The sequence below is a fragment of the Protopterus annectens genome, chromosome 12.part0 (genome assembly GCF_019279795.1).
Source record: "Protopterus annectens isolate FY-2018-M chromosome 12.part0, PAN1.0, whole genome shotgun sequence".
NCBI classification, from domain to species: Eukaryota; Metazoa; Chordata; order Ceratodontiformes; family Protopteridae; genus Protopterus; species Protopterus annectens.
In genome coordinates, this window is record NC_056746.1 from 34,154,663 (window position 1) to 34,167,271 (window position 12,609).

A 12,609-nucleotide genomic window follows, 5' to 3' on the forward strand; every position below is an offset into this window, starting at 1 on the left:
TCTGGTCTGGTGGGACCTCTTGGATGAATCTGTTTTCTAGCAGCTTTTGTACCTGCAGTGCTGCTTGTTCACTTTGACTGGGTAGGACATTGGGAATGTTTCTGGGAATGGGAGGAGGGAGGAACAAATGGTATAATATAGCCCCTGGAAATGATCCGCTGCACCCAGGAATCAGATGGTATTTGTAGCCAGGCTCTCCGATGCAAGGACAATCAACCTCCCTCTGCACCCAGGAATCAGATGGTATTTGTAGCCAGGCTCTCCGATGCAAGGACAATCAACCTCCCTCTGCACCCAGGAATCAGATGGTATTTGTAGCCAGGCTCTCCGATGCAGGCACAATCAATCTCCCTCTGCACCCAGGAATCAGATGGTATTTGTAGCCAGGCTCTCCGATGCAGGCACAATCAACCTCTCTCTGCACCCAGGAATCAGATGGCATTTGTAGCCAGGCTCTCCGATGCAAGGACAATCAACCTCCCTCTGCACCCAGGAATCAGATGGTATTTGTAGCCAGGCTCTCCGATGCAGGCACAATCAACCTCCCTCTGCACCCAGGAATCAGATGGTATTTGTAGCCAGGCTCTCTGATGCAGGCACAATCAACCTCCCTCTGCACCCAGGAATCAGATGGTATTTGTAGCCAGGCTCTCCGATGCAGGCACAATCAACCTCCCTCTGCACCCAGGAATCAGATGGCATTTGTAGCCAGGCTCTCCGATGCAGGGACAATCAACCCCTGACGGCCTCCAGAGAAAGACAACTAGACCTCCTTTCAGGAGCGCTGGAAGGGCCTTCCAAAGAAGGTATCTCTAGATCCCTGGTTTTGCAGGCCACCTATGCAATGAGGACAGCATCTATCATTAGCGTCCCCCCTGTCCCAGGAGGAACTACTTCCATGTGTGTCCTGAAAAGGTGCTTGGGACTTTTTGAACCCCATTTTCCCACTATTTCTCTGATTCCTGGAAAAGGATCATAGAGGAGTGGAAAAACATAGACCGACAGCAGACAAGGTCTTTCCACCTTTCCCACACCTGCATAGCATGTCTTTTACCTTAGGGCCAAACAAGGATGTACTGTGAAACACAGCACTGACGAATGAAGACTTGAAGGGCTCCACAAAAATCACACAAGCACATCCAGGTGTGCCTTCTTATGGAAATGCCTGAAGCCACAGCTCTCGTTGTCCCTTTGGCTGCATGAGATATGAGTCTCATGAATGAACTGGATATGGATTTCAGGGTAGCCAACTGAGAAGAGACAGATGCCTGGACTTCCTCACAAATGGACCCTGTGAGGGTATCTGAAAGTTCTTTAATCAGGTCCCTTTGCAGTCTCGTAAAATGAGCCAGGTAATTCAAAGACTATAAAGTAAAGGTCGATGAAGCATAAACTCCCTTCCCAAACCTATCCATCACCCACGACTCCTTGTTGGGAGGATGTCCGTCACCCACGACTCCTTGCTGGGAGGATGTCCGTCACCCACGACTCCTTGCTGGGAGGATGTCCGTCACCCACGACTCCTTGCTGGGAGGATGTCCATCACCCACGACTCCTTGCTGGGAGGATGTCCATCACCCACGACTCCTTGCTGGGAGGATGTCCGTCACCCACGACTCCTTGCTGGGAGGATGTCCGTCACCCACGACTCCTTGCTGGGAGGATGTCCGTCACCCACGACTCCTTGCTGCGAGGATGGATACGAACTCTCCTCGGCAAGTTCCTTCTTGGTTGTTGCCGCCATGACATCATCAGCATAAACAGGCAAACATTTAGACCAAAATTCCTTACCTTCTGGAGCTGTTATAATTTTGTGTGGTCCCCGGGGAATCAGTTCAATGGTATCAGTTGCCTTCAGTACCCACTGAGAGATCAAATCAATGAGCTCATCAGCAGGTGGAGTTACTCAGGAGGTAGACAGGGGAGTACCAAAAGCCCCCAGGTACACCAACTACTCGGGTGAAGGATTGCTAGATTTCCATCACCTTTCTGTTTTAAGATTTCTAGGATGCCTGCAAAGGAGATATCATCAGGAAGAGACCTTGTGGATCCTTCACCTTCATCGATGTTGGTGTCTTCGGTGACAGATTCTTCGGGGGAATCCAAGTGCTTCCTCTTGCACTTCTTCTTCCTAGGGACCTCATCAGTGGGATTCTCTGGAAGGGTACTGGAAGAAGACGGGACTCCCTGTTGGGAAGCCTGGGGGTTTGCTACTCACTGTCCTCATGAAGAGAAGGGTTGAGGCTCTGTGTACAGTCAGGGCTGAGAACCTGAGGGGGTAGGAGCCATCTGAATGCCTGGAACAGACATGGTTCTCTCCAAGATCTCAAAAGCCAACCTCAACAGAGAGGAATAGCACTCTGGTTCAGAAAGAACAGACTTCTGAACCACAGACCCTCCCTGTTCCAAAGACAGTCTCTTCAAGTTCAAAGTTGGAGCTAAGCTCATGTGTGCCTAGGCTCTGAGCCATAGTGAAGCCTCTGAAAACTTTGCAGTCGACTCTAAGGGCTCAGAAATAACCAGAGAACTATGGCACTGAGAGGTCTCCAGTTCCAAATGGACTGAAGAACTCAGAGCAACTCTTGAAGTTGAATATGAAAACAACTTTGGACCCAAAGAAGACAGTGCCAGCAAATTTGGATCCAAGGACCCTGAAGCTTCTGAAGACGTCAGGGGAGGATGCAAGGTTGGAGTAGTAGTAATACATGGCTCCTGACCCAATGGGGTATGGGTTGATGTATCTGGTATAAGTCCCAGAGAATCTTAATCATCAATCTCTCTCTACGTCATCTTTTGTGATGCTCTTGGAAGAACAAGTGGAAACTGTGGAAGGAGATTTTGGTCTTTGTAAAAAGAGTGAAGGTACTCTAGATGGATCTGGGTCTATAGGAGGTGAGTACCTAGTCCTTGTAAAAAAAAATGGCACTCTGCACTATTTCAGGGGATCCAATCTTTGGTTCTGAAGTTTCTGGCACCAAAGTAGACTTGTCCAATGGAGTCTTTGGGTCCAATATAGATATCGACTCCAAAGCATGTCTAGATTTAGTTTTCAGTGCTGAATGATCAGTCAGCACCAGTGATACTGTGATCTGATAAAGAAGTAAGAACCAAAGTTTTTTGCTTCTTTGTTGTCAGAGACAAAGGAGACGTCGGCACTGATGAAGGTCTTTTCTTCACCTTCTCCATAGCTTTGAAGGAGGTCAAAGAAGAAGGGCTGGAAATATCAGATTTGCCCTTTTTTAGTTTTTCTGAACGGGAAGCTCCAGATAAGGCCTCACTAAAGCAGGAAGATAATAGCCTTTTTAAAATGAATTTGTTATTTCATTCAGTCAAAGCTCTATGAAAAAAAGCATGACACACAGAACAATCTTCTTGAAGCAGAAGTGGGCCCAGACAATATACACAGAGATTATGAGAGTTAGAAAAGGGTATCTTATGGCCACACTTCTGACATTTTTTAAAACCAGTCGGTCTTTTATCCTTGTCAGCCATATCTCTTTCACACAAAAAAATCAAGAAGTAAAACTCTACAAAAAAGAGGATTGTTTTTTTTTATATAAAGGCAAGGAGAGAAAGAAACAGAATATCAACAATGATATTTAAGAAATACACTGAGTGTAATGTAAAACTACTAACGATACTAACTACAGTACCAAAGACACTGAGTGTAATGTAAAACTACTACCGATACTAACTGGAGTACCAAAGACACTGAGTGTAATGTAAAACTACTAACGATACTAACTAGGGTACCGAAGACACTGAGTGTAATGTAAAACTACTAACGATACTAACTAGAGTACCGAAGACACTGAGTGTAATGTAAAACTACTAACGATACTAACTACAGTACCAAAGACACTGAGTGTAATGTAAAACTACTACTGATACTAACTGGAGTACCAAAGACACTGAGTGTAATGTAAAACTACTAACGATACTAACTACAGTACCGGCGACACTGAGTGTAATGTAAAACTACTAACGATACTAACTAGAGTACCGAAGACACTGAGTGTAATGTAAAACTACTAACGATTCTAACTACAGTACCGGAGACACTGAGTGTAATGTAAAACTACTAACGATACTAACTAGAGTACCGAAGACACTGAGTGTAATGTAAAACTACTAACGATTCTAACTACAGTACCGGAGACACTGAGTGTAATGTAAAACTACTAACGATACTAACTAGAGTACCGAAGACACTGAGTGTAATGTAAAACTACTAACGATACTAACTAGAGTACCGAAGAGACTGAGTGTAATGTAAAACTACTAACGATACTAACTAGAGTACCGAAGACACTGAGTGTAATGTAAAACTACTAACGATACTAACTAGAGTACCGAAGACACTGAGTGTAATGTAAAACTACTAACAATACTAACTAGAGTACCGAAGACACTGAGTGTAATGTAAAACTACTAACGATACTAACTAGAGTACCGAAGACACTGAGTGTAATGTAAAACTACTAACGATACTAACTGGAGTACCAAAGAAACTGAGTGTAATGTAAAACTACTAACGATACTAACTAGAGTACCGAAGACACTGAGTGTAATGTAAAACTACTAACGATTCTAACTACAGTACCGGAGACACTGAGTGTAATGTAAAACTACTAATGATACTAACTAGAGTACCGAAGACACTGAGTGTAATGTAAAACTACTAACGATACTAACTAGAGTACCGAAGACACTGAGTGTAATGCAAAACTACTAACGATTCTAACTACAGTACCGGAGACACTGAGTGTAATGTAAAACTACTAACGATACTAACTAGAGTACCGAAGACACTGAGTGTAATGCAAAACTACTAACGATTCTAACTACAGTACCGGAGACACTATGTAAAACTACTAACGATACTAACTAGAGTACCGAAGACACTGAGTGCAATGTAAAACTACTAACGATTCTAACTACAGTACCGGAGACACTGAATGTAATGTAAAACTACTAATGATACTAACTAGAGTACCAAAGACACTGAGTGTAATGTAAAACTACTAACGATTCTAACTACAGTACCGGAGACACTGAGTGCAATGTAAAACTACTAACGATACTAACTACAGTACCAAAGACACTGAGTGTAATGTAAAACTACTAATGATACTAACTAGAGTATCGAAGACACTGAGTGTAATGTAAAACTACTAAAGATTCTAACTAGAGTACCGGAGACACTGAGTGTAATGTAAAACTACTAATGATACTAACTACAGTACTGAAGACACTGAGTGTAATGTAAAACTACTAACGATTCTAACTACAGTACCGGAGACACTGAGTGTAATGTAAAACTACTAACGATACTAACTAGAGTACCGAAGACACTGAGTGTAATGTAAAACTACTAACGATTCTAACTACAGTACCGGAGACACTGAGTGTAATGTAAAACTACTAACGATACTAACTAGAGTACCGAAGACACTGAGTGTAATGTAAAACTACTAATGATTCTAACTACAGTACCGGAGACACTGAGTGTAATGTAAAACTACTAATGATACTAACTAGAGTACCGAAGACACTGAGTGTAATATAAAACTACTAACGATTCTAACTACAGTACCGGAGACACTGAGTGTAATGTAAAACTACTAACGATACTAACTAGAGTACCAAAAACACTGAGTGTAATGTAAAACTACTAACGATTCTAACTACAGTACCGGAGACACTGAGTGTAATGTAAAACTACTAACGATACTAACTAGAGTACCGAAGACACTGAGTGTAATGTAAAACTACTAACGATTCTAACTACAGTACCGGAGACACTGAGTGTAATGTAAAACTACTAATGATACTAACTAGAGTACCGAAGACACCGAGTGTAATGTAAAACTACTAACGATACTAACTAGAGTACCGAAGTACAGAATAGGAGAACAAAATAAGTCTCTTATGATTAGAAGAGACTCTAAGTATTAGGTAAGGGAAACGATGGTAATCAGTAAAACAGGTGAAAGGTAAAGATTTTGGAAAGAGGCAAATTACAAAAAATGATGACTTACCTGCTTGAGAGCACTGTGTAACCACATCTAACTCTCAACGCAGCAAACAAGGTTTGAGGTGCTTAGGGCTGATGCATACTGGATAAGGGTTAGGCACAAGAGTTTTTTGGTTACCACAAGGTATAACAGTGGTAGAGTCAGATCTGCGGGATCAAATCAGAACCAACAGGTTGAGTACAGAATGAAAATTGACAACATCAGATATTTAGGGTTGCCACCTTTTCAAATGCCCAAAGTGGGACATTTTTTTAGAAATGTGTGATTTTGCAGGACAAAACATACCCATGGCCAGTGCAAAGGACAACATTTCACTTCTTCGCCAAAATAAGAGCTTATTTTTGTAGCATTTGAGTTGCTTATGTATTTCATGTAATATTTATGTGTTTCAGATACAAAGTAACTGTTTTATGCAACTATTAAAGAAAACTTAAATAGATTTTGTCTTAAAATCTCAGGACATTTGCTATTTTTGAGTTTTGTTTGCTGGACACAACTGCCCAAAGTGGGATTGTCCCTCGCAAAGCGGGACAGGTGGTAATCCTACAGATATACAGTCCATTTTTCTGTAACCCAGGAATATTGGAATTCTTCTACTAAGCATATCTGACACAGGACGTACAAAGTGCTTAACAATTACTGACAAAAAGAATGCCAGGCATGTTTGATTGTTTTATTGTGTACAGCCACAAAGACAGCAGTTGGAGATTAAGGCAATTACAAATAATATAAAAAAAAACACAGGATGCACTTACATCAGTTGTCCTCATTGCTAGTGTTCCCTTTAGCTTTTCTGCGTCCACATTTACCATGATCTGTGAGTCCAGGTTAGCTTGATTGAGCAGGATGTGGCCTGAGCCATTAGCTGTTAACGGTATTCCATAATCCTGAGAAAGTAGACAGCAATGAAAATATTTAAAAAATATTAAATATAACATCTTTATGTGAGATTTACATACTTCCATTCTTTCTTTCTTGGTATGCTTGTAATCCAAGTACATTTAGCTTTCTAAAATGTTTAAGACCCTCAGAGAATTTTATGTATGTATGTATGTATGTATATATGTATGTACATATGTATGTATGTATGTACGTACGTACGTATGTATGTATGTACGTATATATGTATGTATGTACGTACATATGTATGTATGTACGTACATATATATGTATGTATGTACGTACGTATATATGTATGTATGTATACGTATATATGTATGTATGTATACGTATATATGTATGTATGTATACGTATATATGTATGTATGTACGTATATATATGTATGTATATATGTATGTATGTACGTATATATGTATGTATATGTATGTATGTATATGTATGTATATATGTATGTATATGTATGTATATATGTATGTATGTATGTATATATATGTATGTATGTATGTATGTATGTATATATGTATGTATGTATGTATATATGTATGTATACGTATGTATGTATGTATATATGTATGTATGTATGCATGTATGTATATATGTATGTATGTATGTATATATGTATGTATGTATGTATGCATATATATATGTATGTATGTATGCATATATATATGTATGTATGTATGCATATATATATGTATGTATGTATGCATATATATATGTATGTATGTATGCATATATATATATATGTATGTATGTATGTATATATATATGTATATATGTATGTATGTATGTATGTATGTATATATGTATGTATATGTATGTATATATGTATGTATATGTATGTATATATGTATGTATGCGTATGCGTATATGTATGTATGCGTATGCGTATATGTATGTATGCATATATGTATGTATGCGTATATATGTATGTATGCGTATATATGTATGTATGTATATGTATGTATATATGTATGTATGTATGTATATATATATATATGTATGTATGTATGTATGTATGTATGTATGTACGTATGTATGTATGTATGTACGTATGTATATATGTATGTATGTATGTATGTACGTATGCATGTATGTACGTACGCATATATGTATGTATGTATATATGTATGTATGTACGTACGTATGTATGTACGTATATATGTATGTATGTACTATGTATGTATATATGTATGTACGTACGTATATATGTATGTATGTACGTATATATGTATGTATGTATATATGTATGTACGCATGTATGTATGTACGTATATATGTATGCATGTATGTACATACGTATATATGTATGTATGTATGTACGTATGTATGTATGTATGTACGTATATATGTATATATGTATGTACATACGTATATATGTATGTATGTATGTACGTATATATGTATGTATGTACGTATATATACATACATACATATATACGTACGTACGTATGTATGCATGTACGTATCTATGTATGTATGTAAGTATATATGTATGTATGTACGTATATATGTATGTATGTACATATATATGTATGTATGTACGTATGTATGTATGCATGTATGTATATACGTATGTATGCATGTACGTATGTATGTACGTACGTATATATGTATGTATGTATGTATATATGTATGTATGTATGTACGCATGTATGCATGTACGTATGTATGCATGTACGTACGTATGCATGTATATATGTATGTACGTATGTATGTACGTATGTATGCATGTACGTATGTATGTATGTATGTATATATGTACGTACGTACATATGTATTTATTTATTTATTTATTTATTGTACTTGGTTTACTGGAAAACTCTGAATGGACACCAGTCCCATTTTCAGTGGTGGCCTGGGTAGCAAATCTCCACATAAAACACACATTTACAATGAACAATACAAATTAAACATTTTAAGTGTTACTTTGCAGGCAGCATTGAGACAGACAGTAAAGACATTTATCATACACGTTAGAGGTTATATTATTTTAAGTAAGTTAAAAGCATGTTTACATGTAATATCTGGAGATACAACAGCAGTGATAATGCACACAGGGTCAGTGTATGTATATTGGCATTAATGAGGTAGGATTTCACTAGAGCAGTGATAACGCACACAGGGTCAATGTATGCATACTGACATTAATGAGGTTGGAGGTCACTAGAGCAATAACGCACACAGGGTCAGTATATGTGTATTGACATTAATTAGGTAAGAGGTCACTAGACAAATGATAATGCACACAGGGTCAGTGAATGCATACTGGCATTAATGAGGCAGGAAGTCACTAGAGCAATGATAATGTACACAGGGTCAGTGTATGTATACTAACATTAATGAGATAGGAGGTCACTACAGCAAAAACGCGCACAGGGTCAGTGTATGACTGCTGACATTAATGAGATAGGAGGTCACTATAGCAATGATAATGCACACAGGGTCAGTATATGTATTCTGACATTAATGAGGTGGGATGTAACTAGAGCAGTGATAATGCACACAGGGTCAGTGTATGTATACTGACATTAATGAGATAAGAGGTCACTACAGCAATGATAATGCACACGGCGTCAGTATATGTATACTGACATTAATGATGTAGGAGGTCACTAGGGCAATGATAATGCACACAGGGTCAGTGTATGCATACTGACATTAATGAGGTAGGATGTCACTAGAGCAGTGATAATGTACACAGGGTCAGTGTAGTATTCTGACATTAATGAGGTAGGAGGTCACTAGAGGAGTGATAATGCACACAGGGTCAGTGTATGTATACTGACATTAATGAAGTAGAATGTTTTTACAGCAATGATAATGCACACAGGGTCAGTATGTGTATACTGACAATGAGGTAGGAGGTCACTAGAGGAATGATAACGCACACAGGGTCAGTGTATGACTACTGACATTAATGAGATAGGAGGTCACTACAGCAGTGATAATGCACACAGGGTCAGTATATGTATACTGACATTAATGAGGTAGGCGGTCACTATAGCAGTGATAATGCACACAGGGTCAGTGTATGTATACTGACATTAATGAGGTAGGAGGTCACTACAGCAATGATAACGCACACAGGGTCAGTATGTGTATACTGATATTAATGAGGTAGGAGATCACTGCAGCAATGATAATGCACACAGGGTCAGTATATTTATACTGACATTAATGAGGTAGAATGTCATTAGATAAGTGATAATGCACACAGGGTCAGTGTATGTATAGTGACATTAATGAGGTAGGAGGTCACTAAACCAGTGATAACGCACACAGGGTCAGTATATGTATACTGACATTAATGAGGTAGGATGTCACTAGAGCAGTGATAATGCACACAGGGTCAGTGTATGTATACTGACATTAATGAGGTAGGATGTCACTAGAGCAGTGATAATGCACACAGGGTCAGTGTATGTATACTGACATTAATGAGGTAGGATGTCACTAGAGCAGTGATAACACACACAGGGTCAGTGTATGTGTACTGACATTAATGACGTAGGTGGTCACTAGAGCAGTGATAATGCACACAGGGTCACTGTATGTATACTAACATTAATGAAGTTGGAAGTCACTACAGCAGTGATAATGCACACAGGGTCAGTGTATGTATACTGACAATGAGGTAGGAGGTCACTAAAGCAATGGTAATGCTCACAGGGTCAGTGTATATATACTGACATTGTGGTAGGAGGTCGCTAGAGTAGTGATAATGCACACAGGGTCACTGTATGTATACTGATATTAATGAAGTAGGAGGTCACTAGAGAAATGATATCGCACACAGGGTCAGTATGTGTATCCTGATATTAATGAGGTAGGAGGTCACTACATCAATTATAATGCACACAGGGTCAGTATATCTATACTGACATTAATGAGGTAGGAGGTCACTAGAGCAGTGGTAATGCACACAGGGTCAGTGTATGCATACTGACATTAACGAGGTAGGAGGTGACTAGAGCAATGGTAATGCGCAGAGTCAGTAATTGTATACTGCCAATGTGGTAGGAGGTCACTAGAGCAATGATAATGCACACAGGGTCAGTAATTGTATACTGACATTAATGATGTAGGAGGTCACTAGAGCAATGATAATGCACACAGGGTCACTGTATGTATACTGACATTAATGAGGTAGGAGTTCACTAGAGTAATGATAATGCACACAGGGTCAGTGTAGGACTACTGACATTAATGAGGTAGGAGGTCACTAGAGGAATGATAATGCACACAGGGTCAGTGTATAACTACTGACATTAATGAGGTAGGAGGTCACTACAGCAATTATAAAGCACACAGGGTCAGTATATGTATACTGACATTAATGAGGTAGGAAGTCATTAGAGCAGTGTTAATGCACACAGGGTCAGTGTATGCATACTGACATTAATGGGGTAGGAGGTCACTAGAGCAATGGTAACGCTCACAGGGTCACTATATGTATACTGATATTAATGAGGTAGGATGTCACTAAACCAGCAACAGAAAATAGATGAGCAGGAAAGGTATAAACAGAAATGATCATGGAAAATGAAGTCAAAAAAGGTCTGATAGTGGAGAGCTTGAGATAACAGTATACAGGTAAGATGATGAGGTGGGTAAGGAGGGGGTTATTAGTTTGAGATAGTTAATATACTTTAGTTGGAAGAGCAGTACTGGGGATGAAACAGAAAGAGACAGAGATATGAAAGGTGAAAGAGTTAGGGTGACTGATAGATTGGCAATGGAAGAGATATAGAAAGAAAGATGGATTTAGTCAATATGGGAGCAGGAGTATAGCCATGAGGAAGATGGTGTTGTTTTAGGTTGTGTTTGAAATGTGTGATAATGTTCTCTTGTTTTGGGGTGAGTGGGATGGAGTTTCAGTTCTTAGCAAAATCGGTTGAGTAAAGTGAGCCATCTGCACTATTATGAGATTTGGTCCTGGTCAGGAGGTATTTCTTCTGTGAGTGGAGACTCCTACAAGGGAAGTAGTGTTTGATGAGACTTGGTCCTGGTCAGGAGGTATTTGTTCTGTGAGTGGAGACTCCTACAAGGGAAGTAGTGTTTGATGAGACGTGGTCCTGGTCAGTAGGTATTTGTTCTGTGAGTGCAGGCTCCTACAAGGGAAATAGTGTTTGAGGATTTTTTGTAGTGCTAGGCAGGTGTTGGGTTTGTGTATAATTTTATGGGCACTAAGCACTTGGGAGTGGGTCAGGTAATTAGTTAGCTCGAGCCAATTTAGGTGATTCAGTTCTAGGCAGTGGCGTGCTGGAGGGATAGGTTCCTGACCCAGAGACTCCCCAGACTCTGGAATAGACTGCCCATACATGTCAAGTACAGCGCCTCTTTGGTCCTTTTCAAAAGAAACCGTGACGATTGGATGGAAGATAGGAAATTCACCCCAGGGATCATGTCAGTCGCCCTGCTAGACAGGGGTCCAGGGAAGTAAATATTGTGGGAAGAAATAGCCAGGGAATTGTTATGGCTAGGCTTGTATAGGCCCTTGGGCCGATAGCCTAGTATCAACCTATGAACCTATGAATGGTTAGGTAATTTGGATGCAATCTTAGCTATTTTATTGTAGCAACCTCTAGTTTATTTTTTTCAAGTGCAGTGAAGGTTAGTCACAATTGGTGCTGTTTAGAGAAGTGAAGGGAGAAGATAAGATGCTGC

At 39.4% G+C, this 12,609-nt stretch overlaps 1 protein-coding gene across 1 annotated transcript in view; it reads right to left on the reverse strand.

The window, feature by feature from the left end:
- Positions 1-12,609, reverse strand: part of LOC122816124 — a 446,542-nt gene that overhangs the window by 336,815 nt on the left and 97,118 nt on the right. The window contains exon 4 of the mRNA XM_044088883.1: positions 6,794-6,925. Coding sequence (XP_043944818.1) covers positions 6,794-6,925 — 132 coding nt within the window. The remainder of the gene's footprint in view (positions 1-6,793; positions 6,926-12,609) is intronic.